This window comes from Colossoma macropomum, unplaced genomic scaffold (assembly GCF_904425465.1).
Source record: "Colossoma macropomum unplaced genomic scaffold, Colossoma_macropomum, whole genome shotgun sequence".
NCBI classification, from domain to species: Eukaryota; Metazoa; Chordata; class Actinopteri; order Characiformes; family Serrasalmidae; genus Colossoma; species Colossoma macropomum.
In genome coordinates, this window is record NW_023494785.1 from 40,911,741 (window position 1) to 40,939,701 (window position 27,961).

The window sequence follows — 27,961 nt, forward strand, 5'->3', positions numbered from 1 at the left end:
TTTTGCTCTGTTGGGCTGCAGGATCCAGTATTTAAACTCCTACGTAGTGCACTATGTAGGGAGCAGGGAGCCATTTGAGATTCAGCCCCAGCGTGAGAAGAGGGGCAGTGCAGGATTGATGCTAAATAAGAGTCTGTGGTAATTTGGTGACCAAGAAGTACCCAAAAAGCCAAAGTTTGTGCATTAAACAGTGCTGTGATATAATATGTTCATTGTTATAAGACAAATTCATGGGCGACCAAACGTTCTCCTCGTTCAGCGGTCCATGGTTGCTTAGCAACGATACCATAGCCTAAAGGAACTACGTTTCTTGGCAGAATACTTGCTGATGCCGATTATTATTGATAATAACTTCAATTATTTTCCGACAAAGTGTGCATTTAATCATATTTCATGTTGGCTGCCGTTTTCTAAAAGCAGTAAGCCACTCGATGCCGTGCGTTACTGTGATTTTATTACAGGGAAGGGAGTTTTACTACCTAAGAACACCCTTCCTGTGATAAAATCGCAATAACCCACAGCCTCTCGTGGCTTATTGCTTTATCAGCTGAGGTCATTTTAAGAGTGGCACACTTCAATAACGTATATCTGTGTGAGTTTGCATGTGCATGTATGTGTGTAAAAGGTTATCTGCCTGGAATAAAGCTAATCCGCTTTAGTGTTGCAGACCTATTAGGTAGACCAGGCCTAGCAGTCTTAAGTTAGCTCCTACCTTACCTGATCTGACCCTACAGTGACCTAAAATGACCCCTCTGGTGCTGCTCTCGTGTAGCCAGATGGCCTTGTTGTTCCTCACAGCCGCTGTTTAATTCAGTCAGTTTCCTTTTTCCGCTGTCTGTTTGATCCTTACTAGTGGATTTGTTTGGTTTAAATGCAGCCATTGTCTGTTGATGGGTTAATCTACAGATTATATATATGATTATGTATCAGACTGTTGGCGAGGCTTGAGATTGACCCCATCTGACCTCAGGCTGATTACACCTGATCAAGACTGATGATTTTGAGAACGACGAGAAGGATGAGAATGATGATATTGGGGACTCGTTCTGAAGGCTGTGATTTGATTACATTTGATTTTAGAAGGTCAGATTTGATTATATTCAAGTATGTTCAAGTATTGATGTCCACGCTTGTCCATGTTCCACTACTATGTAACTAGCCTCATTTGTAGAAGGGTGATTCTGAATCGAGTCGAATCATATTGAATCATGGTGAAATGTGAGTATTGATGATGCACCGAATCGTTTCGGAAGAACCGTAATCAAATTGAATCGGCGGAAACTGGCCTCCCTGTCGGACTGTTTCTGATCTTGTGTCTGTCTGTTTTCTCTCCGTTTAGGGTTCGCCTTTCCGGAATGGGCGTACAAGCCCGAGTCGAGCCCCGGCTCCAGGCAGATCCAGCTGTGGCACTTCATCTTGGAGCTCCTGAGGAAGGAGGAGTACCACGACGTCATCGCCTGGCAGGGCGACTACGGCGAGTTTGTGATCAAAGACCCTGACGAGGTGGCCAGACTGTGGGGGGCGCGCAAATGCAAGCCTCAGATGAACTACGACAAACTCAGCCGAGCTCTCAGGTAAAGCTCTTCGGCTCCGTTCTCCATTTCAGTTACTCACTCTCTTTCAGTTGACTGGAGAAAACCAACTGCTTTTCTTTTCCTCTTCTTATTTTTCAGTTTTACCTCACAATGAGAGCCACTACTGCTCCCCTAACCCCTGTGTGGTGTTGGGGTCTGTGGGACCCATTTTCAATGTTTACCAAAAGAAAAAATAATGCAATTTATTATTATTTCAACCTCAGATTCTTGGCCTTTTCTCATTTTCTGTGAAGAACATATAAAATAACCCATTTTCAGTGCCTTCACTCTGTTCACCCCCCACACATTTATATTACACATGTGGCGTTGGGTGAATCAGCGGGGAATAAAAGTGTGGAGGTGCTGTGTCCTTCACTCTGTTCTCCTCCTACATGGCCTGCTGTTAGTGTGGGTGTGTGTCTGTGCGTGTCTGTGTTTGTATATATGTGTGTGTGTGTGTGAGGGTGGACAACATGGACAGGCTGCTGACTGGCTACAGCTGCTAAAGGAGATCCCTACATTATTTTAAACATTTGGTATTTTTACATAAATTGCTATGACTGTATTGATTGAAACAAACAATAATGCGGGGGGTCCACCAGACCACTGAGTAACACACACATCAACACCACACAAGGGTTAAACTTCAGCTCTCAAACTAGGCACACCTCTTCCTATGATGATGGAGATTGACTTTACTTTTCATGTTGATGAGACTTATAATTTTTGAAATACTAAAGTTTTCCTGTTCAATGTGATTCTAATTCAGTCTCATTGGAAATCGGAAAAGGCATAGGACATAAACCATTGTTTTTAATGGCGCTGTACACACTGGCGCCAATACATTGCGCCTGCAGACGTTTGCCATTACTACATTCAGTTAAAACCATATCGAGACCAAAGAAAGTCACAGTAGATCACATGTGGCTTGAAATTTACACGGAGAAAGGCCATCAAATGCTAATGTTAAGTTAGCTCAGCTAACCTTACTAAACCAGCCTTTTTTCAGCTCGTATCTTCCAGCTCGACAACATCCAGCCTGTGGAGAGGTAGTCAACTGATGCCAAGCGTGATACGTGATGCTGAATGCTTTATTTCATTTAATTTATATGAGTAGAGTGTAAAAATGAACTTGAACCTAGCATACCTACGCTAGGCACCGCACGTCCGGTGGCCTTTAGGCATCTGCCCAGTGTCAGTGAGCTCAGTGTCAATGGTGATTTGGCCATAGCTTCTCTCAGCATCAGTAATATTTGACTGTTATTAATTTTAATTCACATAATTACCAGCTTTAGATTCTGCATTACATTGCATTACATTCTTGCTTGTGTTCTTGGCGGATCCTGGAACTATTTGCAGTATTTAGCAGGGAGTGTTCCTCCACTCACCCTTCCTTGAGAATACTAATAATAAGGAGTCCTGCACAATAAGCATTAACCTTGAGGGACCTGTCTAACTTGACCTGTTTATAGCTGAAACTTTGGACTCTGGCTTTGCCTTAGTGTTGTCAGTTGATGCCTGTTTTTTTACTGAACTCTATTGTCATGCTGCCACGTTAACAGGCTAAACACACTATTATCAACGTAGTCTAATTCCAAACAGCACAGTGGTGGTGCTGGAGTGTTTCAGCTCGGGTTGGGTGTTGTTAGAAGGTTAGGATTACGTCTGAAATATGTTCGAATTTATCACAGTATCTTTCCATCATGGGCTGGATATAGATATCTGAAATTAATTTACTGTATATTTACTTAGTTAAACACCACCATCTTCAGACATTACAATCCCAGTCTCATCCCATTTTCTTCCGATTCCTAAAAAGAATCAGCAGGCTGCACCCAGCCCTAGACCCAGGCCTGAGTGGCTGTTCTCTACCTGTTGCGCTGATGGGGCACACCAGGACACGGCTTGAGGGAGCTTATCAAGAGATGAGGACATGGAGAAAGTTCTGGCCAGCAGCAGTGCCGAAGGCACTTCCAGCACTCGTCCTATTTCTGCCCTGGTCCTGATCTGCCTTTTTTTGTGAATGGCTGAGGCTGACAGCACTATTTATTTTTATCGGACCAGCACTTATCCTCGTGAAGAGCTTACGGACTGAGCAGGGCTTCACCTTCTCCGTTATAAAGCCATCCAGGCTGCTTAGGCGCGATGCGATGCGCTAATGTTATTACAGCACCGACGCCATGTTTTGTACAGGCTGACTCATCGCTGTTGGCGGCAAAACCCGCAACACAGCACTGTCAATATTGGCCACGGGATTGTGTGGAGGCGGTCGCCGTACCTCTATCTCTGTACACGCTTCTGTGTGAGACCGGATCAGTCAGGGGTGGGCGATATGATATGTTATTGTTATTGTAAAACAGTACGTCGCAATACACTGTTCTGGGTGACTTGCGTGTCACTGAACAACTGCATGCACCGTAAGATAGACGACCAGTTGAGCCTGTAAAGAACAACAGCAGCATAGTAACTGCATAAAATATACACTGTAAAAAACGGCTCATCAGATCAACCTAAAAAAATATTTGGTAAAAAAAATAAACTTTTTTTGTTTTATTCAGACAAAATGTATACTTTTGAATGAACGATTCTTTCAAAGTAATTTTTTTAAAATTAATAAAAAGTTATTAAAACTAGTTCAATTGCTTGTTACTACATAAACTATTTTTACAGTGCATATTAAGTAGCTTATTGGGTCTCAGCACATACACTTTAGAATAGGACTACCTTGATAAAGCGTTTATTAATGGTTTAAAATAAGTTTATTAACGGTTATTGTTTAGGTCATAAACACTTTTAAAATCATTAATAAGCAATTATAACACACAAAGAAAGAGGTGAGCTATTGTATCTGATGACTGTGGATATGTGAGGAAGCTGATAGTTTAATGCTGACCGATGGAGACGACAAAGGAAAATCAGTTCAAGGTCAAAATCTGAGGTTTAACAGTATAAATGAATGTGGGTTCACTATTAGGCAAACATCAGATCACTGTTGCCCTTCAGACTGGTTAAAATTAGTTTATTAATGGTTATTACCTACGTCATAAGCACCTTATAATCATGAATAAGCAGTTATAAACCAGAATGTTTCCACTATAGTTTCATTTTCCACCGACTCGCGAGTGAACAACGTAGACTCGAATTTACAGGCCAATTTTTAGACGTAAGGTGGCTCAGACACTCCCTAAACAGTAGCAATGTGGATGTTAGTGATGATCAGTGGAAGGTTTCATATTTCACTGTAAAATAGCTCCACACTGCACTTTCAACTTCTGAAAACACACCTATAGGCTGTTTCCCAAAACTAAAGAAACAAAAGAGAACTGGAATTGGATTACAGCCGATACACAATCCGTTTAAAAAAAACCTGGACCGGATCTGATCCTGATCCTCTTTTTAAAGCTGGTTCTACTGTTTTGCTGGTGCATTTTGTTCGTTCTGTCTAAAGAGAAGGTAAATATCGTGATGCAGAGTGTACAACGTAAAATTGTCTTCAGGTTTTGTGACGTTATATCTTTGCCGCTTGACCCACCGCTAAGATCAAACCTCCGCTGAAGTGATGAATCACTGCGGAGTTTCTCAGTCTGGCAGAATAGTTAATGCGAGCTGTCCGCTGGGGGAGCTTTGAGGATGGCGAGGGTTCAGGCTTGAGAACGACAACAAGTGATTTAACGCGCACAAACATTGAAAGGATCCTGCTGTAGCCGAGCCAGGGGGGATTAAACGGGTGTGTGTGTGTTTGTGAATAAGTGTTTTTCCGTCATTAATCCCGAGTGAATAAGCTCCGTCCATGTCCTTAAGGCTATACCACCCAAGTCCAGCAAATCCGCCGCTAAGTTAAAGTCTATTTTAAGCGCTCTGCCCGTCTGTTTTAACAGATTCTTTGCGCGAATGATGTTCAGTGTAAATACACAGTGTTATGTGGGGCTGAGAGGGAGTTTAGCTCAGGCTGATGTCCTTACTGAACCGATGTCCTTACTCCCTCACCTCAAACTTCGCACTGACTGCGGGTTTGGATCCGCTCCGTTATGCAATGACGCTGATGTTTCAAACTCACTCTGCTTTTCTGTGTATTCATTTACAAAATTCAAAAAACCTATACAACTGGAAAGTAATGAAGATATTTTAGCTTTTCACTGCCAACATTTATTCACCTTAACTAAACTTATGGGGGCAGTAAAAAGGTTTAATTTACTGTCAATGTCATGCACATTGTACACCAGTCTGATTCATCTAAAGAGAGAAATTCTGAAGCACGAACCCCGACTTTAACTTCCTTTACACTCATTTCAGGTAATAAAGTTGTTATGTGCTTTAATCTGTGTACGTGGGGTGATTTTCAAGTCGTGGTGCTCAGTTTATGGCTTTGACCCGCGGCAATCACCGGCGCGGCGCCCCTCGCTTTCCTGCCCGGCGCGTGTGGAAATTCCCGCACTGTGGAACGACATTGTCTCCGTGTTGACGTTCCACAGCAGGTCAGGACGCACACGGCTTCCCCTGGGCTCCAGAGCTGGGGGTGAGGAGGTTTGGGGTGGTTATGGAGCCCCTTCCTGCTCCCGGCCCAGCTCTCATCCCACTCGCCCTCCCACCGCCGGGACACAATGGATTCCGTGTGCACCGCACAAGTGGTCACTCTTTACACCGAGCAGTTCAAACGCAATCAGTAACACAGTAAGACGTTCTGTTATTTTACTTGGTAGCTACATTCACAGATAGCATTTTTCACGGAGTTGTTTATTTACTTTTGCGTCTTTATCATTCTTTGCTTCTTTTTTGGTTTTCCTGCCTTCAGGAACATTGTTTGCATTGCGTTGTCGTTGTGATGTCGCCAAAGAAAGGAATTTCCACTCCAACGCCTCAGCGTACCTCTTGCAAAACGGAATTCTCGAGGGTTGTGAGAAGCCGAAAGCGTCTTCGCGAGCCTACAAGCTCGCATACTTTCTGTGGTTTCGTGTTGCCTGTCACGGACGCTCCACATGACACTATGACATTTTATGACAAGTTTCATGACTGCTGCAAAACGACTCTTTCACTGTTCTAACTATGGTGACATTTGAGTTCAGAATACCACCACCATTTAAGGTGGAACGGGGAAATTCAGACAAGAAGCTGCTGAATAGAAAGCCAACTTCAGCCTCGTTCTCTTGTGAACCTAAACATAAGATAACCTGTATGTTTTGGTGCTCAGTACTAGTCAGTACTACCGAATAACAGACTGAACATCTTACATTTAGGAGGTATTCACTCTTTCACCGCGTTTCACAGTGAATTATCAGTGTGTCTGCCGAAGCCGAAGCTCCTCGAAGTTGTCCGTCTTTGTTTAAGGCACGCCTCTTTTTTACTGACCAATCAGAGGCTTTGTTGTGTTGCGTCTTCGTCCACAGAGTTCGCCCAGCTGCCATGTACGCGACACGGCGAACGAAGGCTCTGTGCAACGTCTGCGTTAGTTTGCTTACATCAATTACGTCATATTGTTCGCTGAAGCCAGGCGAACGTCGTCTCTGTAAGTCTGCTGAGGCCTTAAGGAGTGTAGAGTAGAGATGTACTCGGCTAACCGTCCGAGATGCCGCTGTCTGAATACTGAAATCACTGTGTGGGCATTTGTTACGCTCCATCACAGGATTCATTCGCCCTCTGTTCAATTGACATGAACTCTCTGACCAGTCAGAGCTGTCTCTGAAGTTGGCATGACAACAACCAAGATGACAAATTGGCTGTGTATTAACAACGACGTCAAAAGGATCTGAATCTCCAAAAGCAGCTTAAACTGTGTTATGGACATTTGGGTTGGGCCCAATACATTTTCACCCCCACCCCTTGTTTTCGAGTGTCACTTTGCCCCTTGGAACTGAGTTACGAGGGGTAGTGGTTGAAATCTCCCTCTATGAAATGGGTCCTCAAATAAAGAGCATTACTTCATTAACAGCTACTAGCGCTGCTCTGTGGGCGACCCTGCCAGTCTGCAGTGACAGCAGAGGAGGGTAAAGTTCAGCTCCTCACTGCTGGGCTTTAGTTACATTTAGGGCATCATATGCCTTCAAAGAGGGGGGCAATTATTTATTATCACCCACCCCTCATTCTTCAGTGATTCGAAGATGAAGTCAGATATTCACCAGCTTCTCATTCCAATTTTCCCGTTCCACCTTAAATGCTGCAGCAGTTCTGATGCCTGAGGTGCCAGAATGTAACTGCTGCACCATTTAAGGTGGAACAGGAAATTTAGCTAGCTAGCTACCGAGACATTAGCATACTACTAGCAATTTTTTATGCTTGTTATGAAGAAAAGGACCTTAGTACATTAAAACAACATTAAACTAAGATTAAACAGTGTTACTGTAATTTTTTAATGGAGAAAATTCTCAGATTTGCGTGTTTCTTTGGTCTCTTGTTCAGCCATCTTTCCGTTTTTTCTTTTTTTCTCATATCACTCTGTTTGGAGTCTCTGAAAAACCTCTTGGTGGGTCATGTAGCTCTAACACTTCACCCCACCCCTCTATCTCAACAAGAATCAGGACACCCTACCCCTAGACGTGAACACACAAAACAGAGGGGTAGGGCTGAGTGGTAGGGGTGAGGGGTGAAATGGGATTGGGCCTTATAGTCTGTGTGAAGCACTCAGAGTTTCAGCTTAGTGAACGACGGACCTGCTTGTTTGCTAGTGTACACTTTGCTTTACTAACTACATAGCGGCGTTTTTCATTTCGGTCCGTCGTCAGTTGTATTTTGATGTGTCGATTTAAACCAGCTGAGTGAAGTGGCATCGTCTGTGGTCTTTGATTGAACTTTGGGAACAAAGTCGAGGCGTTTGCCTCTGTTGCTGAGTATCAAACAAGTTTCAAACGCAGCACAAGTGACAGTGAAGTGTAGTTTCATGAAAGTTTCAAGCAGCCGAAGTTGTGTGATGGTTTCATACAGTCTCGCCATCTGTTTGCTCTGCGATCGCTTAAGCATGGCTGCGATGGCAGGATTGTTTAGGTTAAGTGCTTTCAGTGCGTCAGGCGTTATAGGTGTTGGGTTTGAAGTGGTCTGACTTCAAGTCCTTGGACTGGATTGAGTTTGACCGAGTGTGTGTGTGGAGAGAGCGGGTCAGATCTGCGGCTACAATCACCGCCTTTGTTCAGAGGACGGTGACGACTGTGTGTGTGTGTGTGTGATATGCAGAGAGAGAGGAGTGTGCCCGGGGACAGACTTGTATACATCTTATTGTGAAGGGCAGAATGAGTTCTTTATTAGCTGAGTGGGCGAGAGACATGCACACAGTACACACTCGTGGCACACTCTGACACGAGGAAGCTCACGCTTACACACACGCTTGCATACACACGCTTGCATACACACGCACAGCATGATGTTTATCTGCCAGCAGTCAATAGAGACACTGGATGTATCGGGTTTTACTGTCTGTTTACCGAGCTCCCTCAGACACACACACTTCCTTAAACAGCACTCGCACTCTGTACCCTCACTGTTCTCTTTATCCACGTTTTCTTTTCTTCCTCCTTCATTGTGGGTCGAGCAGCTGTCCAACCATTAAAACTACACATTTTAACCGCAATCTTATCATAGCAGGAAATGAATGAAAGAAGCACAAAGAAATAGATCGGAGTGAAACATTCAGATACACAGGTTGGTTTCAGATAAAACTAGTAGGTCAAGAATGACTGAAGAGTGTAATCCTTAATGCTTATCTGTGTTCTAACAAGGAGAAGTTTGAAAAGACTGATATCTGACATGTTAAACCACGTCTTTATTTCTCTAATAAAGGTGGTGTTCATTGTAATGTAGCACTGATATTTATTGCATGTGTGAGATCCACACCGATAGACAGAAACCCCTAAATTCATTTTTATTACTGCCTAATGTTTACCAGCATTTTATAACAAAGACACAACATATAAAATAGCAAATAATCAAAATATCCTGCAGTATAAAACGTTTTAGCCAACGTTAGCCGGCTTGTTGTTACCTAGTCTACTTAACCCATTGTTAGCTAGCTAAGTAAACTCTGTGTTATCTAGCTAAATTAACCCATTGTTAGCTAGCTAAGTAAACTCTGTTATGTAGCTAAATTGACCCATTATTAGGTAGCTAAATTAACGCATTGTTAGCTAGCTAAGTAAACTCTGTGTTATCTAGCTAAATTAACCCATTATTAGGTAGCTAAATTAACCCATTGTTAGCTAGCTAAGTAAACTCTGTTATCTAGCTAAATTAACCGATTATTAGGTAGCTAAATTAACCCATTGTTAGCTAGCTAAGTAAACTCTGTGTTATCTAGCTAAATTGACCCATTATTAGGTAGCTAAATTAACCCATTGTTAGCTAGCTAAGTAAACTCTGTGTTATCTAGCTAAATTAACCCATTATTAGGTAGCTAAATTAACCCATTGTTAGCTAGCTAAGTAAACTCTGTTATCTAGCTAAATTAACCGATTATTAGGTAGCTAAATTAACCCATTGTTAGCTAGCTAAGTAAACTCTGTTATCTAGCTAAATTAACCGATTATTAGGTAGCTAAATTAACCCATTGTTAGCTAGCTAAGTAAACTCTAATTAACCCATTATTAGGTAGCTAAATTAACCCATTATTAGCTATCTAGGTAAACTCTCTAGCTAAATTAACCCATTATTAGCTATCTAGGTAAACTCTCTAGCTAAATGAACCCATTATTAGCTAGCTAAAATAATCCATAGTAAGTTAGTTAAATTAACCCATTGTTAGTTGACTCTTGTTTTAGAGGCGGACAAAAGTCACTGCGTTTCACGAAAAGATTGCAATGAAACAAGAGTTGTGTCTTTTAAATGACGGGGGATGGTGAGTCTAACAAGGCAGAGACAGCCGTTGGTTATTGGTGCAGTTTGCCCTGATGCTGTGTGAGGTCAGTGGTTTGCAGAGTAGATCTTGAAGAAGTTTGGCAGGACGGTGTCTCAGTACCAGTTCGGGCCAAACTGAGCCCGGCCCGCTCCCCTGTCTCTGTCTGTGCGTCTGTCTGTGATTCTGGGGCTGAGATGTGTTTTTTGAGTAATCTGTGAGGGGTTGTTGCGGTTTGGCTGTTAGATTATAGTTATGAATATAGTGTCCGCGTGTGTTTAATCTCAGCCGCTCGCTCAAATCTGATTGTTTCCTGGAAACCTGCTGCATTCCCTAAAGACGGGCTTTGATTTTAGGAGCAATCCAGTCAGTGAAAAAGAAGGAAGAGGTGTGTGTGCATGTGCATATAAACATCTGAAAGGAGGAGAAACTCGCTTTCCTCTGCTGTGTGTGTGTGTGTGTGTGTGTGTGTGTGTGTGTGTGTGTGTGTGTGTGTGTGTGCGCGTGTGGAGTCTGTCTGTAGCTAAATGTAGCCGCTCAAAGAATCCTTTTCTTTTGAAGTCAGTTCAGATGTTGTTGAAAGTGTGTGTGTCCGTGTGCCCTTATGCGGGGTGTGTGTGTGTGTGTGTGTGTGTGTGTGTGTGTGTGTGTGTGTGTGTGTGAGAGGGAGTGTAAATTAGGGATCATGAAGCTCAGCTTTACAGCACTTTTTGTCAGTGTCTGTTGTTTCCTATGTGTGACATGCATTAAGTCCAGTGTTGAGGTGGGAACAAGTCACTAAGGCTACGTTTACACAGCAGGTAAAAGAGGCTCAAATCCCATCTTTTTCTCCGTATGTGACACAGATGTGTGTCTGTGTGACCAGATAAACACACTGAATCTGACATTTTCAATTCCGATTTGAGACGCTTTCATATGTGGTACTGAAATCCGATATGTATCCGATCTGCGGCAACGCGACTCAGTCTGAACAGCCAGATCGGAAAGATCTGATGTGAACAGACAAACCAAAAAATCGGATTTGGTGAGAAAATTTAGATTGGGGCCACTTTTACCTGCTGTGTAAACGTAGCCTAAGTTGCAAGTAACAAGTAAGTCTCGATTCAAGTCCCGAGTAAAGATAGTCGAGTCTCGATTTAAGACCCGAGTCAGGATAGTCGAGTCTCGATTCAAGTCCCGAGTCGAGATAGTCGAGTCTCGATTCAAGTCTCGAGTCGAGATAGTCGAGTCTCGATTCAAGTTCCGAGTAAAGATAGTCGAGTCTCGATTCAAGTCCCGAGTCAAGATTGTCAAGTCTCGACTCAAGTCCCGAGTCAGGATAGTCGAGTCTCGATTCAAGTCCTGAGTCAAGACAGTCGAGTCTCGATTCAAGTCCCGAGTCAAGACAGTCGAGTCTCGATTTAAGCCCAGAGGCAAGATAGTCGAGTCTCGAGTCAAGTCCCAAGTCGAGATAATCGAGTCTCGATTCAAGTCTCGAGTCGAGATAGTCGAGTCTCGATTCAAGTCTCGATTCAAGTCCTGAGTAAAGATAGTTGAGTCTCGATTCAAGTTGTCAGTCAAGACAGTCGAGTCTCGATTCAAGTCCTGAGTAAAGAGATAGTCGAGTCTCGATTCAAGTCCTGAGTCAAAATAGTAGTCTCGATTCAAGCCCCGAGTCAAGACAGTCGAGTCTCGATTCAAGCACCGAGTCAAGACAGTCGAGTCTCGATTCAAGTCTCGAGTCGAGATAGTCAAGTCTCGATTCAAGTCCTGAGTAAAGATAGTTGAGTCTCGATTCAAGTTGTCAGTCAAGATAGTCGAGTCTCGGTTCAAGTCCCCAGTAAAGATAATCGAGTCTCGATTCAAGTCCTGAGTAAAGAGATAGTCGAGTCTCGATTCAAGTCCCAAGTCAAGATAGTAGTCTCGATTCAAGCCCCGAGTCAATACAGTCGAGTCTCGATTCAAGCCCTGAGTCAAGACAGTCGAGTCTCGATTCAAGTCCCGAGTCAATATAGTCTAGTCTCTATTCAAGTCCCGAGTCAACAGTCCTAATCTTCGAGTCCTAAACGAGTCAGGCTGCATCCTTCAGCTAATTTAAGGCCACAACACTGAATGAAGGTAGCAGTGCTGTAGACTTTTGATGACGTAAGCAGTGCATGGCTGTATATTAATTTATTAAATTTTATTTATTTATTTCAGACCAACTGTAAACACAACGAGTAGTGCAACTACACATGAAAATACTTTAAAAGTGCTACTGAACTTAATTAAAAAAATAATATTTGAAGAGAAAAATTATATATAAAAGCTCAGCCAACTGAAAACAGCCACTAGTTTGAACTGAATTTAGACCACCTAACTGAACCACGTTTACAGAAGAGACAGCAAAATTATGGTGACTGTACGAAGCTGAAGTTGACCCTTTTTTCGCCAGCAGCTTCTTCTTTGAATTTTCCGTTCTACCTTAAATGGTGCAGCGGTTACATTCTGGCACCTGACTTCTGCACCATTTAAGGTGGAACGACAAATTCCAATACGAAGCTCCCGAATAATAAGTCAACTTCAGCCTCGTGGTGAATGCTGTGCTTGTTTTACCCGCAGAAGCTGTTAAAATCTTTTGTCTTGCTACCATGAAGAAAATGGTCAGTTCGCCTGGTCAGTTTCTCCAGTGAGACTGGAGGAAACAAATTCATCCGCATGAAAAATAATCAACTGTGTAGAGTCACGTCTGCGGTCAGACTCTTCGAGTTTCTTCCACTTTGAGTCTCGTCTTTCTGAGTCTTAAGGCTGAAGTCCGAGTCAGAGTCCGATTCACTGGTATTGAAGTCAAAGTCGAGTCGCAAGTCTTGCTCGAATTTCTCGAGTCGAGTCTAAAGTCATTAAATTTGTGACTCAAATCGGACTCGAGTCCAAGACCTCTGGTCCAGTGGTCATTTACATGAAACAACTTTTAGTGAATTTTGGTTTTAAGTTTACCTTAAACGAGTTGTATAATTTCTTGCTTTAGTGGAAATTGAAGAAAATTTATAATGTAAACAATTATTGACAGTTAAAAAATTTAATTTGCAGCTTTAAATTCATCCCATATCATAAAAAACACAAAACCTTCTTGCTTTTGTAAACATTGTTAAAGTTTCAAAATGTGCTGTCCGCACAGTCCATGGAAACTAAGCTGCAGAAACAGCCTGTTTTGAATCCATTGTTTTTGTGACATCACAAAATCTAAAAAACATACATATCAGTTTATATTTGCCAAAACCGCCTACAGCCGTTTAGCTCCGCCCATTCACACTGAAGTTATAAACCAAGGGAGTCCAGTCAGTTATAAAGCAAGTGTCCAGTCAGCGTGGCTGCAGGTTTTCATTCCAAACATGCAGGAGCTCGCCTGATTCTACTGGTTTAATCAAACGGTCAGTCTTGAAACAGCTGGTCATGCGAGCCACACCGGCCCTTTGCAGATAAGACCGGACACCCCGGTTATAAGGAGCGTTTCAGCTTCCATTGCGCAATACAGAACAGAGCTAATTTACATAGATCAGTGTCAAAGGCACAGTAACAAAAACCTGTTTAATTCTGAGGGGAAAAGGTTGGAAACCGGTCATAAAAGAGGTCATGTGACCGTTTTTGGAGCCCAAATATCATCGTATGGTCCTCTGTCACTCGTTTACCCGGCGCAGAGCTGAGAGACGGAGATAAACAGAGACGGTTAAGCTGATTCCTATAAGTTGTGATTGGCTGTAAATAATATAGAAAACATAAGGAGTCATTTGCCTCAGTCCTGGACACGACTTATGCTTGTATGGAAGCAACTTCACTCATGTTGGAATTGAACTTGGACCACAAAGTTAGCAATGGAATATAAACTCCAGCAGCACTGCTGTGGCTGATCCACTCGCACCAGCACAACACACACTAACACACCACCACCACGTCAGTGTCACTGCAGTGCTGAGAATGACCCACCACCCAAATAGTACCTGCTCTGTGAACAAAGTATGATGGACTGCAGTCTGTAGAACTACAGAGTGCTCCTATGTGGTCAGTGGAGCTGATAAAATGGACAGTGAGGTGGTTTTAAGGTTATGGCTGATCGGTGTATATATTCCGTTTTATTTATTCATATTTTGTCCACATAGTTCTGTTCTATACTGGATTTTTTTTCGTGGAAAGAGTCGTCCGTCACGTTTCCATGGTAGCGCATTTATAAATTGGTTCTGAACTTGTTACCATCGTGTTAAAGTTTGCACAAACTTACACAAAACCGGTGCAGTCCGGTCCTGGTCACTCTCATCACCACTCTGAACACCTCTGAATGAATTTGTTTGCATCCTAAGTATTAAAAAAAAAAAAAGAATATAAAAAAATCAGTGGAATTCCCCTTTAATACACCATCTGTGCTGCAGTGCTCGTTTTCCTAAACCGCATTTCTCATGTGTTTCCATTATTTTGGCAGGTGCCTAAAGCTGTTTCCACAATAGTGGTGGTAAGAAAAATGGGTGCATATGGAAATGTGTTATAGCACCCAATCTGTGTGGGTCTCACACCTCCACACCACCCCACCACCACCACCACCCCCAACCCATGCACAGATACTCCTCTCAGTCTTCTGGCCCACTGATCTGTTTTCGTCTGAACCGAGAGAGAGCCTGTCTTCACCGCTCCTCTTAATAACCGTAATTCTCTCTCACTCGCTCAGTAAACACACACACAGGCGGAGAAGACCACAAGTGTCTCCCTCTGCCCGTCTGTCTCCACTTCATCTACCACTGTATCACCTCCAAAACACACATGCAGGTATCCTATAAGAGAGCACAATTAGTCCCGTTTAACTGGGTTTAGAGCAACACAGTATGTGAAATATTGAAAAAATATTGGATAAAAATCATAGTTTTCACAGTTTTTGATGGTTTTTAATGTTTTTTTTTTTAATGTAGCATCTTTTTTCTCAGTTCCAACCGATCAGATGTCTGAAAAAATAAATATTGTGACATATCGTGTATCGTGAGAATTGCTCGAAGTATCGCGATATTAGATTCTGCCCATATCGCCCACCTCTGTGCAGACTTACCCCTTTGGTTTTTGCCTCTTGTGGAACAGGCATGAGTAAAGGCCTCAGCATAGCTCTTGCAAAACGAAATTCTCGAGGGTCGTGCAAAGCCGGAAAGCTTACGAGCTCGCATACCTTCAGCGGTTTCGTGTTGCCTGTCGTGGATGCTCCACGTGACGCTATGACATGATAAGTTTCATGCTGGCAAACGACTCTTTCGCGGTTCTAACTATGGCGACGTTTGAGTTCAGAATACCGCCGCCATTTAAGGTGGAACGGGGAAATTCAAACAAGAAGCAGGTGAATAGAAAACCAACTTCAGCCTCGTCCTCTTGTGAACCTAAATATAAGATGACCTGTATGTTTTGGTGCTTAGTACTAGTTAGTCCTACCGAACAATAATAAGAACGGGCCTGTCTTCACCACTCCTCTTAATAACCGTAATTCTCTCTCACTCGCTCGCTAAACACACACACAGGCGGAGAAGACCACAAGTGTCTCCCTCTATCCGTCTGTCTCCACTTCATCCACCACTGTATCACCTCCAAAACACACACACAGGTATCCTATAAGCATTTAAAAAGAGTCTGTGTCAGCATCTTCGCTTAAACCTACCATTCACTCAAATGAGTGGCTTGCAGGCCGTAGAGCAGGAGATCAAGTGATGTGCACACATCTCTCTCTCTCTCTCTCTCTCTCTCTCTCTCTCTCTCTCTCTCTCTGTCTCTTTTGGTCGGCAGCGAGGATGAGGTAGTGCGTTTGGGGTTATATAAATAGATCGAGCATTATGAAGACAAGAGAGATGTTATGTAAAGAGCTGGATCGGGACAAAGGTTAATATATAGACACACAGAGAGAGAATAGAATTATATAAGAGGATTAAGAAAGGGGGGAATTTATCAGTGGGTTATATAAACCAAAACTAGACTGACCACAGAAATCCTCACAAGACCCAAACACAGACGCATCAGCATCATTACTTTCCTTTTCATACTGTAATGTAATATTTCTCCATCACCTCGTGGGCGAATGTGTGTATCTCATGGATACTTCCAGATCTGAAACCTTCAAAGCTGTGTTCTATATTAGGGCTTGGCCAGTTTGAAAATGGGGCGGGTATCGATACTGATTTTGAGGGGCTGAAAACGGATACTGATAGTAAGCAGATATAATTTGATATTTTAGATTATTTTTATTTACTTTATTCACTTACTGTTTTGCTGGTACAGTTGTCAGTATCAGCTTATATTATCATCTAACCGATTGGTCAGGCTGTGCTTAGTATGCACATTTAGGGCTCGGCAATATGAAAATATATCGGTATTGTGATCAATTTTGTCACGATACAATACATTATACTTGTCTGAACATATTGTGGATATCTTAGGTACTTCTAGAACACTGAACTGCAGGTTTCATTATTAAGAGAGCAAAATTAGTCCCGTTTAACTAGATTTAGAGCAACACAGTCTGTGAAATATTGAATAAATATTGGATAAAAATCATTTTTGATAGTATTTTTTTTTTAATGTAGCATGATTGGTTCTTTTTTCTCAGTTCCAATTGATTAGATGTTTGCAGAAATCAATATTGTGACATATCATGTATCGTGAAAGTATCGCGATATTCGATTCCTCCCATATCGCCCACCTCTGTGCACACTTACCCCTTTGGTTTTTGCCTCTTGTGGAACAGGCGTGAGTAAAGGTTGTAACGACTTCTGTATAGTATCAAAAAATTGTGGAAACCATTGTCAGTGATCAAAACTAGATGTATAGGTGCGTCCAATCAGGGTGAAGTGGGTGATGAGGGGGTGGGGCTTATCCTGGCAGACTAGGCTCAGCGACAGGCATGTTACGTCAGAGTATGACCTCACACATCAGTTTCATTCTGTATTAATGTATAACTTTTTATATCATAAAAATATTACATTTTGTGATGCCGATAAAATCGTGTGTCGTCAGTATCAGTCGGTATTATCAGCCAACTGATATATTGGTCAGCCTGTATTTGATATGCAGGTGCACCGATCAGGCGTAACATTATGACTACCTCCTTGTTTCTACGCTCATCGTCCATTTTATCAGCTCCACTTACTATATAGGTGCACTTTGTAGTTCTACAGTTACAGACTGTAGTCCATCTGTTTCTCTGATACTTTGTTACCCTGTTCTTCAGTGGTCAGGACCCCCATGAACCCTCACAGAGCAGGTACTATTTGGGTGGTGGATCATTCTCAGCACTGCATTAACACTGACGTGGTGGTGGTGTGTTAGTGTGCGTTGCGCTGGTGCGAGTGGATCAGACACAGCAGTGCTGCTGGAGTTTTTGAACAGTGTCCACTCACTGTCCACTCTATTAGACACTCCTACCTTGTCAGTCCACCTTGTAGATGTAGAGTCAGAGACGATAGCTCATCTGCTGCTGCACATTATGTGTTGGTCATCCTCTAGTCCTTCATCAGTGGTTACAGGACGCTGCTGACTGGATATTTCTGTTTGGTGGACTATTCTCAGTCCAGCAGTGACACTGAGGTGTTTAAGAACTCCAGCAGCACTGCTGTGTCTGATCCACTCAGACCAGCGCAACACACACTAACACACCACCACCACATCAGTGTTACTGCAGTGCTGAGAATGACCCACCGCCCAAATAGTACCTGCTCTGTGAGGGTCCATGGGGGTCCTGACCACTGAAGAACAGGGTAAAAGGGGGCTAACAAAGTATCAGAGAAACAGATGGACTACAGTCTGTAACTGTAGAACTACACAGTGCACCTATATAGTAAGTGGAGCTGATAAAATGGACAATGAGCGTAGAATCAAGGAGGTGGTCAGAATGCCTGGTCGATGTATATGACCACATGCACGTGCAAATTTTTTATTGATGCACAGGTTATAAGAACGTTACGTTTCGCTGGTAACAATGAAGCCATTTGTCGTAGATATCAGTCAATATAACTGGCCAGCTTATATATTGGTGGAGTTCTGTTTGATATGCATTGAATTCTGTATTAAGGAACGATTATGCAACCATAGCATGTCATAAACATTCCTTATTTACAGTCACATGCAAAAGGTTGGGCACCCCTGGCCAAATTACAGGTAACTGTAGACACCTCAGCTAATATTATTAGCATGCCATTTCGTATTTCACCAATCAAATTATGTTTAAAGTCTTATTTCATTAAATCTATATGAGTGTGGTGTGAAATAGGGCTGGACTGTAAATCAAAATTTATTTTCAGTTACAATTTCGGCTTCCAGCGATAATGAAAACAAGATAATTGAGATAAAAAGATTACTGTGCCATACTCCATTTATAAATCCACAAGACGAAAAGCCCAGACTCACTCTCAGCCAGGCTGTGGCCTGTTTAGTTCAGCTCGAGCCAAGATGGCAGCGAGCCTTTGGTCAACAAGGAAGGTGAAACCTGTTTAACTGTTTGGAAACTCTTTGGTTTCAAGGAGTCCGACGAGGAACAGCAACAAATACTGTGCAAGATGTGTTAGACAGTGGTGTCTGCACCACAAGGCAACACAGCCAGCTTGTTTAATCGCCTGAAATTCAATCTGTTAAAAAAAAAAAAATTTAAAAGTTTAATAAACAAATGCATGATGTTTCCAAAGTCAATAATTGTGTTAAATACTTATGATCTCAATATGGACGTGATTGTTATCGTGATTATAATTTTGCCACGATTGAGCAGCCCTAGTGTACAGTGAGCTTGATGTTTTTCTGCAGAGCACAGTATGTGCTATAGTTGGACTTGGTACTATCTGATACCCTTTAGCCGGCTGCAGAAGTCTTTCATCTTTGGAGTAAACAAAGAATTTCAAGACATAAACATATCTGATCAAAACATAAGACACACGCTCCACACTGCCCTCTGATGGAGTATAGAGTTGACGCATCTCAAAGACCTTAAGAAAATATTGTTGCTGTTCTAAGAAAAGTACAAATGAAAAAAAATGGAAATGCATATTTTCCTTTACAGTGTAATCATTACAATAATATTTACCACAGTTAAGGGTATTTTTACACTCCATTCCATAACAACATCCCTTAACTGTGGCACAGCCACTCTCACCCAGGGTCGCTTAAGGCTTAGTGCTTTATTGTACACCAGAGTCATGTATTTGTCTGTTTCTGCAGGTATTACTACAACAAGAGGATCCTGCACAAAACTAAAGGAAAACGCTTCACCTACAAGTTCAACTTCAACAAGCTGGTCCTCGTCAACTACCCCTTCATAGACATGGGGTCCGCAGGTACAGGGTGTCCACACGCTCACAAACACTGCCTACTTACTTTCTTTTAAACTCCTACGCAAACCTGACACGCGCATGAATGCACACACACACAAACGCAAACTGCCTACTCACTGTGTTTTGCACTCCTACACACACTGACACGCACAACTTAATGTTTTCCCATCTCACGCTGTCTGTCTCATTTACATTACGGGTGTAAAAATGCATGGCTGCATCACGATGCATCATTTTGAATTCAGCTGCATCAATTTGGAATATTAAAATCAGTGACTAATATGCAATTAAACATGTCAAACAAAATAAAATGCTCAGGCTATGCATAGTAAATGGTTCCTCCAGTCACATTTGTCATTTCCAAAAGAACCAAATTTATAAGAGAATTACATCGTTGATTTTTATATATATATCTCTCACTTTCTCTAGGTGTTGGTGTTCCTCAGAGTGCTCCCCCAGTGCCTACAGGTGCTGGAACTCATTTCCGTTTCCCCCCCTCAACCCCTTCGGAGGTACTCTCCCCCAGCAGCGAGGAGCTTCGCAGTCCAGGCGTTTTTGGCACTGTGGGCCGCCGGGTGGCCCGTGGCTCCGTCTCCGACTGCAGCGACGGAACCTCCGTCAACTCCGAGATTGAGGAGGGTAACGGCGGTGGCCTTGGCGAGGAGCGGGCTTCTGAAAGAGCGGCTGAGAGAGCAGGCGGCTTCCGTGGTGCCGTCCACCCGCGCCTGTCCCACGAAGCCATGTTCAGAATGTATGGCGGAGCCGGGGGTCATCGGGCTCACCGTGGGCCAGAGGTCTCAGGTCACCGAGTTCATCCGGAGCCGCTATCGCCCTTCCCTGCGTCGCCTTTGGCAACGCCTGGTGGCTCAGCAGCCCTGCTGGCTCCGCCCCCTCTCTCTCCTGCCCTGTCCATGACCCCCGGTGGGTCGCACCTACCCTACACTCCCTCGCCCACTCTCTCGCCCATGCCAGGCTCCATCTTCTCCTTTAACCCCGAGGATATGCAGCGCTACCTGCAGGCGCACACGCAGAGCGTCTACAACTACCACCTCAGCCCTCGCGCCTTTTTCCACTACCCCAACATCATCGTGCCACAGCCGCAGAGGCCTGACAAGGCCATTCCCGGAGCCGAGAGGGGCGCAATCACCGCCCAATTACCTTCCGGCCTGTCGGGCCCGCCCCCAGGTCACACCCACCCCCACCCAGCGGTCGCCGCCCACCCTCTAGCCCCCGCCGACGAGCCACATCACTCTTCGTCCTTCAAGTTCAAGCTGCAGCCGCCGCCGCTCGGTCGGAAACAGCTGCGAGAGGCTCAGGGACGGCAGGGCTCGCTCTCCTCCAGCTCCACCTCGGGCCTCGGCTCCTCGCTCTCCTTCGGCAGCGACCTGAGTTCGGCTAGCGGCTCCGGGCTCGTCTCCAACTCCTCCTCCAGCGGCTCGCTCAACAGCGCCGGCCTTCCCAAGATCAAGGTACACACCTCAACCTTGACCTGCACTGTTTTACAGCCACATACCCTCAGGCAGAGTAGTTGTCAGGGGTGGGTGATATGACCACAAATCTCACAATGTATTTTTATGTGTCAGTATCAGGAATTATTGATTATTTTTATGTACATTTCCTAAAGCTCAGTTTTTTGTCTGAGTAATGTATTGGACCTAGAGGGAAAGCACACTGGTTGCATTACCGAATTACTCTGTATCTGATTTGAGAAAACGTATCCTAGACGTAGAGCCTTTTTTCTCTCTATATCTTCGTCCCTGAATAAAAGCTAACTCTAGCTAACTCTGCTAACTGTCCTGTTGGGTTTTGCTGTCCTGAGTGAATGGTTAGACTTCTTCTCTCTTTCAGTCTAGAGAATAAAAGGTGCATATTGCCACCTAGCAGTAGTTCAAAGTTGAAGCCTTTGCTGTTAAGATTCGATTGAGAGACGAAATGGCATGATCATTTTGTCCGAAATATGATTTATACATCATACTACATAATAAAAACAAAATTGTCATGATTTTATCATCCAGGTTATCACCTAATTTATGTGTAGAGTGCAATTAAGGCCTATGTTAATGCTTTTCTCTCTCTCTCTAGCTTCATAAGCATAACTGCATTCAGTGTATTATCGACAGCTTTAAAAAGGACAGGAAATAATTGGATTTGTTATTAACAAGAGTAATTACACGGTTACAACAATGGCAGTTCAAAAGCCAATAAGATATTTTCATGCATTTTCTTTCCGTCTCTCTGTTTGTCTTTCTGTCTCTCGCCGCGACTTCGCTGTGCAGGTGGAGCCCATCTCTGACATCGAATCGGAGGAGGAGGTGGAAGTGACTGACATCAGCGACGAGGAAGCGGACGAACGATACGAAGAGTTCGGCTTGTTCTCCGGCCACCGTCGCCATCATCATCATCATCACCCTCACGCCTTCAAGCGCCAGTCCAACGGAACGGCCGCCCCGCCCCTGCACTATGACGATCTGGAGGAGGACGTCTTCAAAGCCCCGGCCCCGCCCCCGCTCTTCTTCGGCCCTGCCTCCTCTTCCCGAGGTGGCCCTGTGGTGAAGACCGAGCCGGACACGCCCCCGGCTTCGACTGGCCACTCCCACACGCCCGCCCCCTCGCAATGCATCCCCTTGAAGCTGAGGTTCAAACGGCGCTGGGACCAGGAGCAGCACACGGAGGAGGCAGAGGACAAGAAGGTGAGAGGGGAGGAAAGGAACGGAGAGAGGGAGGAGAGGGAGGAGAGTGGCAGCGGAGAGGGCGAAAACTCCCCCCCGCACAGTAACCGCAAGGTGAGCGCCGAACTGCACCGTGCCACGGCCCAGCTCTCTCTGGAGAACAAAGACTGCTGATGCCCACACACGCAAAAGGGGCTCCCTGTTCAGAATGACTGCTGACATAGAAATCTCTGAAACAGTCTAAGGCCAATCAAGAAGACGGTTTAAAGCTGTTTATCTGGGCAGGAAAACACTGTAGAACATTGGCATGAATACAGACAAACATGATAACAATAAAAAGTGCTTGAACTGCTACCCTGATAGTCATAAATCATGTCGGTGTATCTAATATTTCTCCTTGTTTTAAGCCATTTCATCTAGAGAAATCATCATTCTGTTATTGGCAGAGAAGCTTGTTTTAAGGCATAATGCAGATTTGTTTTGCAGACTTTAACGAACAACATTATCTGCCAACAGAATAAGACTTTTTTTTTTTGCCCGATGAAATGGCTTCATTCTGAAATACAATCCGCTTACATATTATACAAAACATTACTAAATATTTGATATTTTTTAGTCCAGATTGAAATAACCACTTGTCAAGATATCATTTTTTGCAGTCCTGTTTTCAGGAAAGTTATTGGTAGTATTGGTTATTGGCATCTTGTGAGATGGTTAGAAAAAAAAATGTAAACGTAAATATCGCTGTTGTCGGAAGAAAATCTCCATTTTTCGTTTTTTTTTAGTTTTTGACATCATTTGAAAATGCCTGTTGCCTTTTACATTGTTTGTAAATTTCATGATGAATGGACCAAAAGAAACAGCCCAAAATGATAGGAAAAAAGTCTGGTTCCATTGACTTACATTAAAAGTGAAGTAGGTTTTTTCCTTCTCCTGTAAAGTTACCAATTTGGAGATACAATGCTTTCTTCTCACAACAGCCATATATATATATATATCTGTTTACATCTTAACAGGTGAATTATGCAGCGATACATTAAAAGTAAAAAATCTAAAATTTAACAAAAGGCTCCAGCACTATTATTTCTGTGTTGTGAGCTGGCTGGAAGTTCCTAGAAGTTCCTCCAGCCTCGTTCCTCCTGGATTTGTAAATTTCCATCACCAGCACATCGAATTTAATTGACTGAAGTATTGGTAAGATACTTCAGAAACTAGATGATGCCTATAAATAGTGGAGTTCTTTAAGGAGGGCTTTGGTTTATCTAATAGCCTCACACCTGTAAAATCAAAAGGCTTTGACCTGCCATGCCTCCCATTGTATTGTATCAGTGTTAATTAGCGCTTAATGTTTTTCCTCAGGCAAAAATACAACTGCCCAGATACATAGCTTTAAAAACAATGTTCTCAGGTGGCCTAGAACTTCAGCACGCATATATATATATATATATGCACCTAATGCTCTAGAACAATGGCCGCTGACGTTCATACGGACTCTGCAGATGGACGTGGCCTTTTTAGAGAACAATGATACTGACAGACGAACGCACACCAGCACTCACAGACCTGAAAAGCAGCCCAGATACGAAACTGACCAGGATCCACTGCCCCGCTTCTTCTCTCTTCTCTGGACTACGAGTGCACACTTTGCCGCGTCACGAGGTGACGAAGGAGGAAGACACATACACACGCCGCTGACCCTCAGGAGTTTGACCTTTGGCACTGGAGGACAATTTTTATTTGTGAAAGGAATTTTTATTCAGTGAAGTGCCTGCAAAGCCCCCACAGACAGCAGCGATAGAGCGAGAGAGATCGGACGATCGGAGATCGTGGACTTCAGCAATCAGCGGGAACGGCGCGGCGTGGCCGCCCTTTGCTTCGGATGGGGCGTTTTTCTGACCGCTCCCGTCCTCAACTCTCAGAGAGGGACTCTGTAAAGCTGTGCTGTAGACACACAATTTAACCAGCCTGGCCAAATCCCTCAGGGACCCTTCACGAACACACGCACACACACACACACTCACACAAACACGCCTACATACAAGTAACACCCCCCACCCCCAGTCATTCACATGGGCTTCATTTCCCTCAGTGATGTTATATGGTAGAAACAGAGGTGTACAAACTTATAACTGCAGCTTATAACAAGTTATAACGACGATTATTGTTCTGTGGCAGTTTTGGGAAGCCAAGCCCGGATCGTTGGAAGAGTGTGTGTGTGATCCTTCTGTGTGGAAGTTCTCAGGATCTAGCTCCTCTATCTTTATCTAAACCAGCTCACCTCAGCAGTCTTTCTCTCTCTCTCTCTCTCTCTGTGTTCTCTCTCAGTCTCTCTCGCTCGCTTTCTTCTCTCTCTGGGACCACATCTAACACGGTTGTATTCCATTCCTGCGTTTTTCCGTTTGTGTGGAAGGATTCAGGCCTAGCGTGCAGCTTCTAGAGCCTTGAGGACTGATTTGCTCCTCCCTCTGGCTGAGAGAGGGTTTTTGCATGTTCTCAGTCTTTTGCACTTGCTGCGCTACCATTCAAAAGTTTGGAAACACTCGTCGTTAATCATTCTTGAAATTTTATTCAGCTTCTTATTACTTTTTCAGTTTATTTATTCATTATATCAGGTATTTTGGGAACAACAAGACTTTTCAATTACATATAACGTCGTATTTATCAGTAACAGTTTAGTTATATAGCCCAGTGTAGATGCTTCGAGGATGCCTGCTTGTCACTTACATTCAGTTAAATATATTTAAATATCACCTAATAATTTAAACGTGTAGATAATCTTCTGGGGGCTGCCCGAAGAAAGTGGAACCTACGGAGCCCCACTGGTGACATCCTGTATAAATAACAATAATGCGTGGCCACGACTTAGCAAAGTGTTGGAATAAGACAATTAAGTGGCGGCCAGGACTTAGTAAGGCATGGGAGCGAGATCCTAATGCATGGCCATGAATTAGTAAGGCATGGGAATGAGATCCTAACACATGGCCACAACTTAGTAAGGCATGGGAACAAGATAATTAAGTGACCGCGACTTAGTAAGGCGTGGGAACGAGATTCTAATGCATGGCCATGACTTAGTAAGCCGCGCCAACAAGATAATTAAGTGGCGGCCACGACTTAGTGAGGCGTTTGAACGAGATCCTAATGCATGGCCACGACTTAGTAAGGCGTGGGAACAAGATAATGAAGTGGCAGCCACGATTTAGTAAGGCGTGGGAACAAGATCCTAATGCATGGCCACAACTTAGTAAGGCATGGGAACAAGATACTTAAGTGGTGGCCACGATTAGTAAGGCATGGGAAAGAGATCCTAATGCGTGGCCAGGACTTAGTAAGACGTAGGAACCAGATAATTAAGTGGTGGCCACGATTTAGTAAGGTGTGGGAAAGAGATCCTAATGCGTGGCCACGACTTAGTAAGGCATAGGGACGAGATCCTAATGCGTGGCCACGACTTAGTAAGGCATAGGAACGAGATCCTAATGCGTGGCCACGAGTTAGTAAGGTGTGGGGACGAGATCCTATAGCATGGCCATGACTTAGTAACGCATGATCTCATTCCCGCGGCTTACTAAGTCGTGGCCACGACTTAATTATCTTGTTCCCACACCTTGCTAAGTCGTGGTCACGCATTAGGATCTCGTTCTCACGCCTTACTAAGTCATGGCCATGCATTAGGATCTCGTTCCCACGTCTTACTAGAGCGTAACCACGCATAAGAATCTTGTTCCCATGCGTTAATAAGGCGTGGCCACACATTATTTTTATTAATATGGGATGTCACCAGCAGGGCTCCGTAGGAACCTAATTATCTATTTGTAATATTTTTCTTTAAGTTATCCGCCTCTGGCTTTAATCACCACTTTTGAAATATAGGCCATTCTGGATATTAATTATAGTAGAATTGTATTGATGATGTACAGCTTTTGTTCACAGCATTTATCCATACGTAATTTTTTAAACCTATGACGTTGAACAAGCATCCAATTAGAATCATTTTATACATGTATGTGGTTGTATATTATTGAAAAACAGTGATTCCAGACTTCTGAACGGTGGTGTACGTTTCTGAATCAGTCTCTGATCCCGTCTGCCGGCCAGTTCCCTGGACTCTTGACCACGGTGGCGTAAAGCACTGCTGAGATTCAGTCCAGGCTACAGCAGCGGCCTTTTAACTGGGATGGAAAGCTGAGTTAAGGTATTCAAAGGAGTCGTTCTGGTCAAAAATGCTAATGTTGCTCACAGTGAATGAAGTGATACAGCTACCTGGTCACTTTATGCAAATGACATCATGCTAATTGGTGAATCCTAGCTTCCATTAATTGTCAGCCACATTAGCATTAGTGATATATTCCTTTAAGGGTTTTTCTCGATCGTACAGCACTGACTGCACCAGCATTCAGCGTTCATGCACACACACACTGCCTATAACTCTAAACTTACTAGGGCTCAGCATTACGCTGTGAACGCACTTGCTGAGTGGTGATGCGAAACTGAAGCACCAGCACCTGTTAAAGGGGAACTTCACCGATTTTTCAAAATGTCTGTGTAATTTAATGGTTAATATGTAAATATGTCAGTTCTAGAGAAGCTTGCTGAGTCAGAACTGTTCACAGTGGTGGTGATAGGAACCAGATGTCCACCCCTAAAAGCTCCCTCACAGGAAGTTATTACATGAAATGGTTCTGAATGGAACTGTTTTGCAACAGGTTTGGTCTAAAAAAATTTTTTAAGCCATCCATACATGCAGTTTGTTGCAAGACAAAAGAAAACCTTGGATTTGTGACTATTTTACCACCATAAACATTACATAGAAAAACTCAGTGTTGACCCCTGGTTCCTGTCCCCACCACTGCAAATAAATCTGAGTCAGTAAGTTCCTCTGCAATTAACTTCAGTGACAAAATTATGCAGAATTTTTCAAAAATTGGCGGAATTCCACTTGTGAACCTCTGCAGAATTGTGGGAAGTGTAGTTTGAGCCAGACTGTAAGGCAGTAAGAAGCAACTGACTGATAGCCTGAGGTTTAGTATAACAGCGTGAGGCTAAAAACCTCTGACACACTGTCAAGATGAGAAGGAGAACTGAAGAAAACTAAATATGCTCAGACGAGAAACCAGATGTCTTCAAATCCGGACCTTGAATCCAGTCCTGGATTTTATCGTTGCTGGTAGCTGAAACACTAGGTGGCCAGTGAGCATCAGCAGTTCAGTTAACTGCCGGTGATTACGGAATCCAGGACCGGAAACTGGATTCAGGATCCGAAAGACCTCTGCTGAATATGTAGGCCTGTTACATTTTTAACTGAGTACACCAGGCTGCAGTTGTAAAACCATAGCATTAAACCATAAGTGATCGTCTCTGAAAGAGGTTTAACCTCGTCAGGACTGGAGTCCTGTAGGTTTATTTGGTGTATTTGTGTTTTCTGGGGGGGGATTTTCTCTTTTTTTTGTATATATTTATGACAGGGACAAAGAGCGAAAGACAGAATCGCACCGAGCAGAGCTCTTAACTTCGTCTGATGCAAGTTCTTTTCACCGCCATGCTCTGTTAACATGCCAGCTCTATGCGCGAGTGTGTACGCAAGTGTGTACGCAAGTGCGCGTATGTCTTTAT

General features: G+C 43.5%; 1 protein-coding gene across 1 annotated transcript in view; it reads left to right on the top strand.

Annotated features, from left to right (window-relative positions):
- Positions 1-25,851, top strand: part of erfl3 (Ets2 repressor factor like 3) — an 88,050-nt gene extending 62,199 nt beyond the window's left edge. Inside the window, exons 2-5 of the mRNA XM_036594897.1 lie at positions 1,340-1,574; positions 19,567-19,682; positions 20,109-21,148; positions 21,956-25,851. Coding sequence (XP_036450790.1) covers positions 1,340-1,574; positions 19,567-19,682; positions 20,109-21,148; positions 21,956-22,522 — 1,958 coding nt within the window. The 3' untranslated portion in view covers positions 22,523-25,851. The remainder of the gene's footprint in view (positions 1-1,339; positions 1,575-19,566; positions 19,683-20,108; positions 21,149-21,955) is intronic.
- The last annotated feature ends 2,110 nt before the right edge of the window (positions 25,852-27,961 follow it).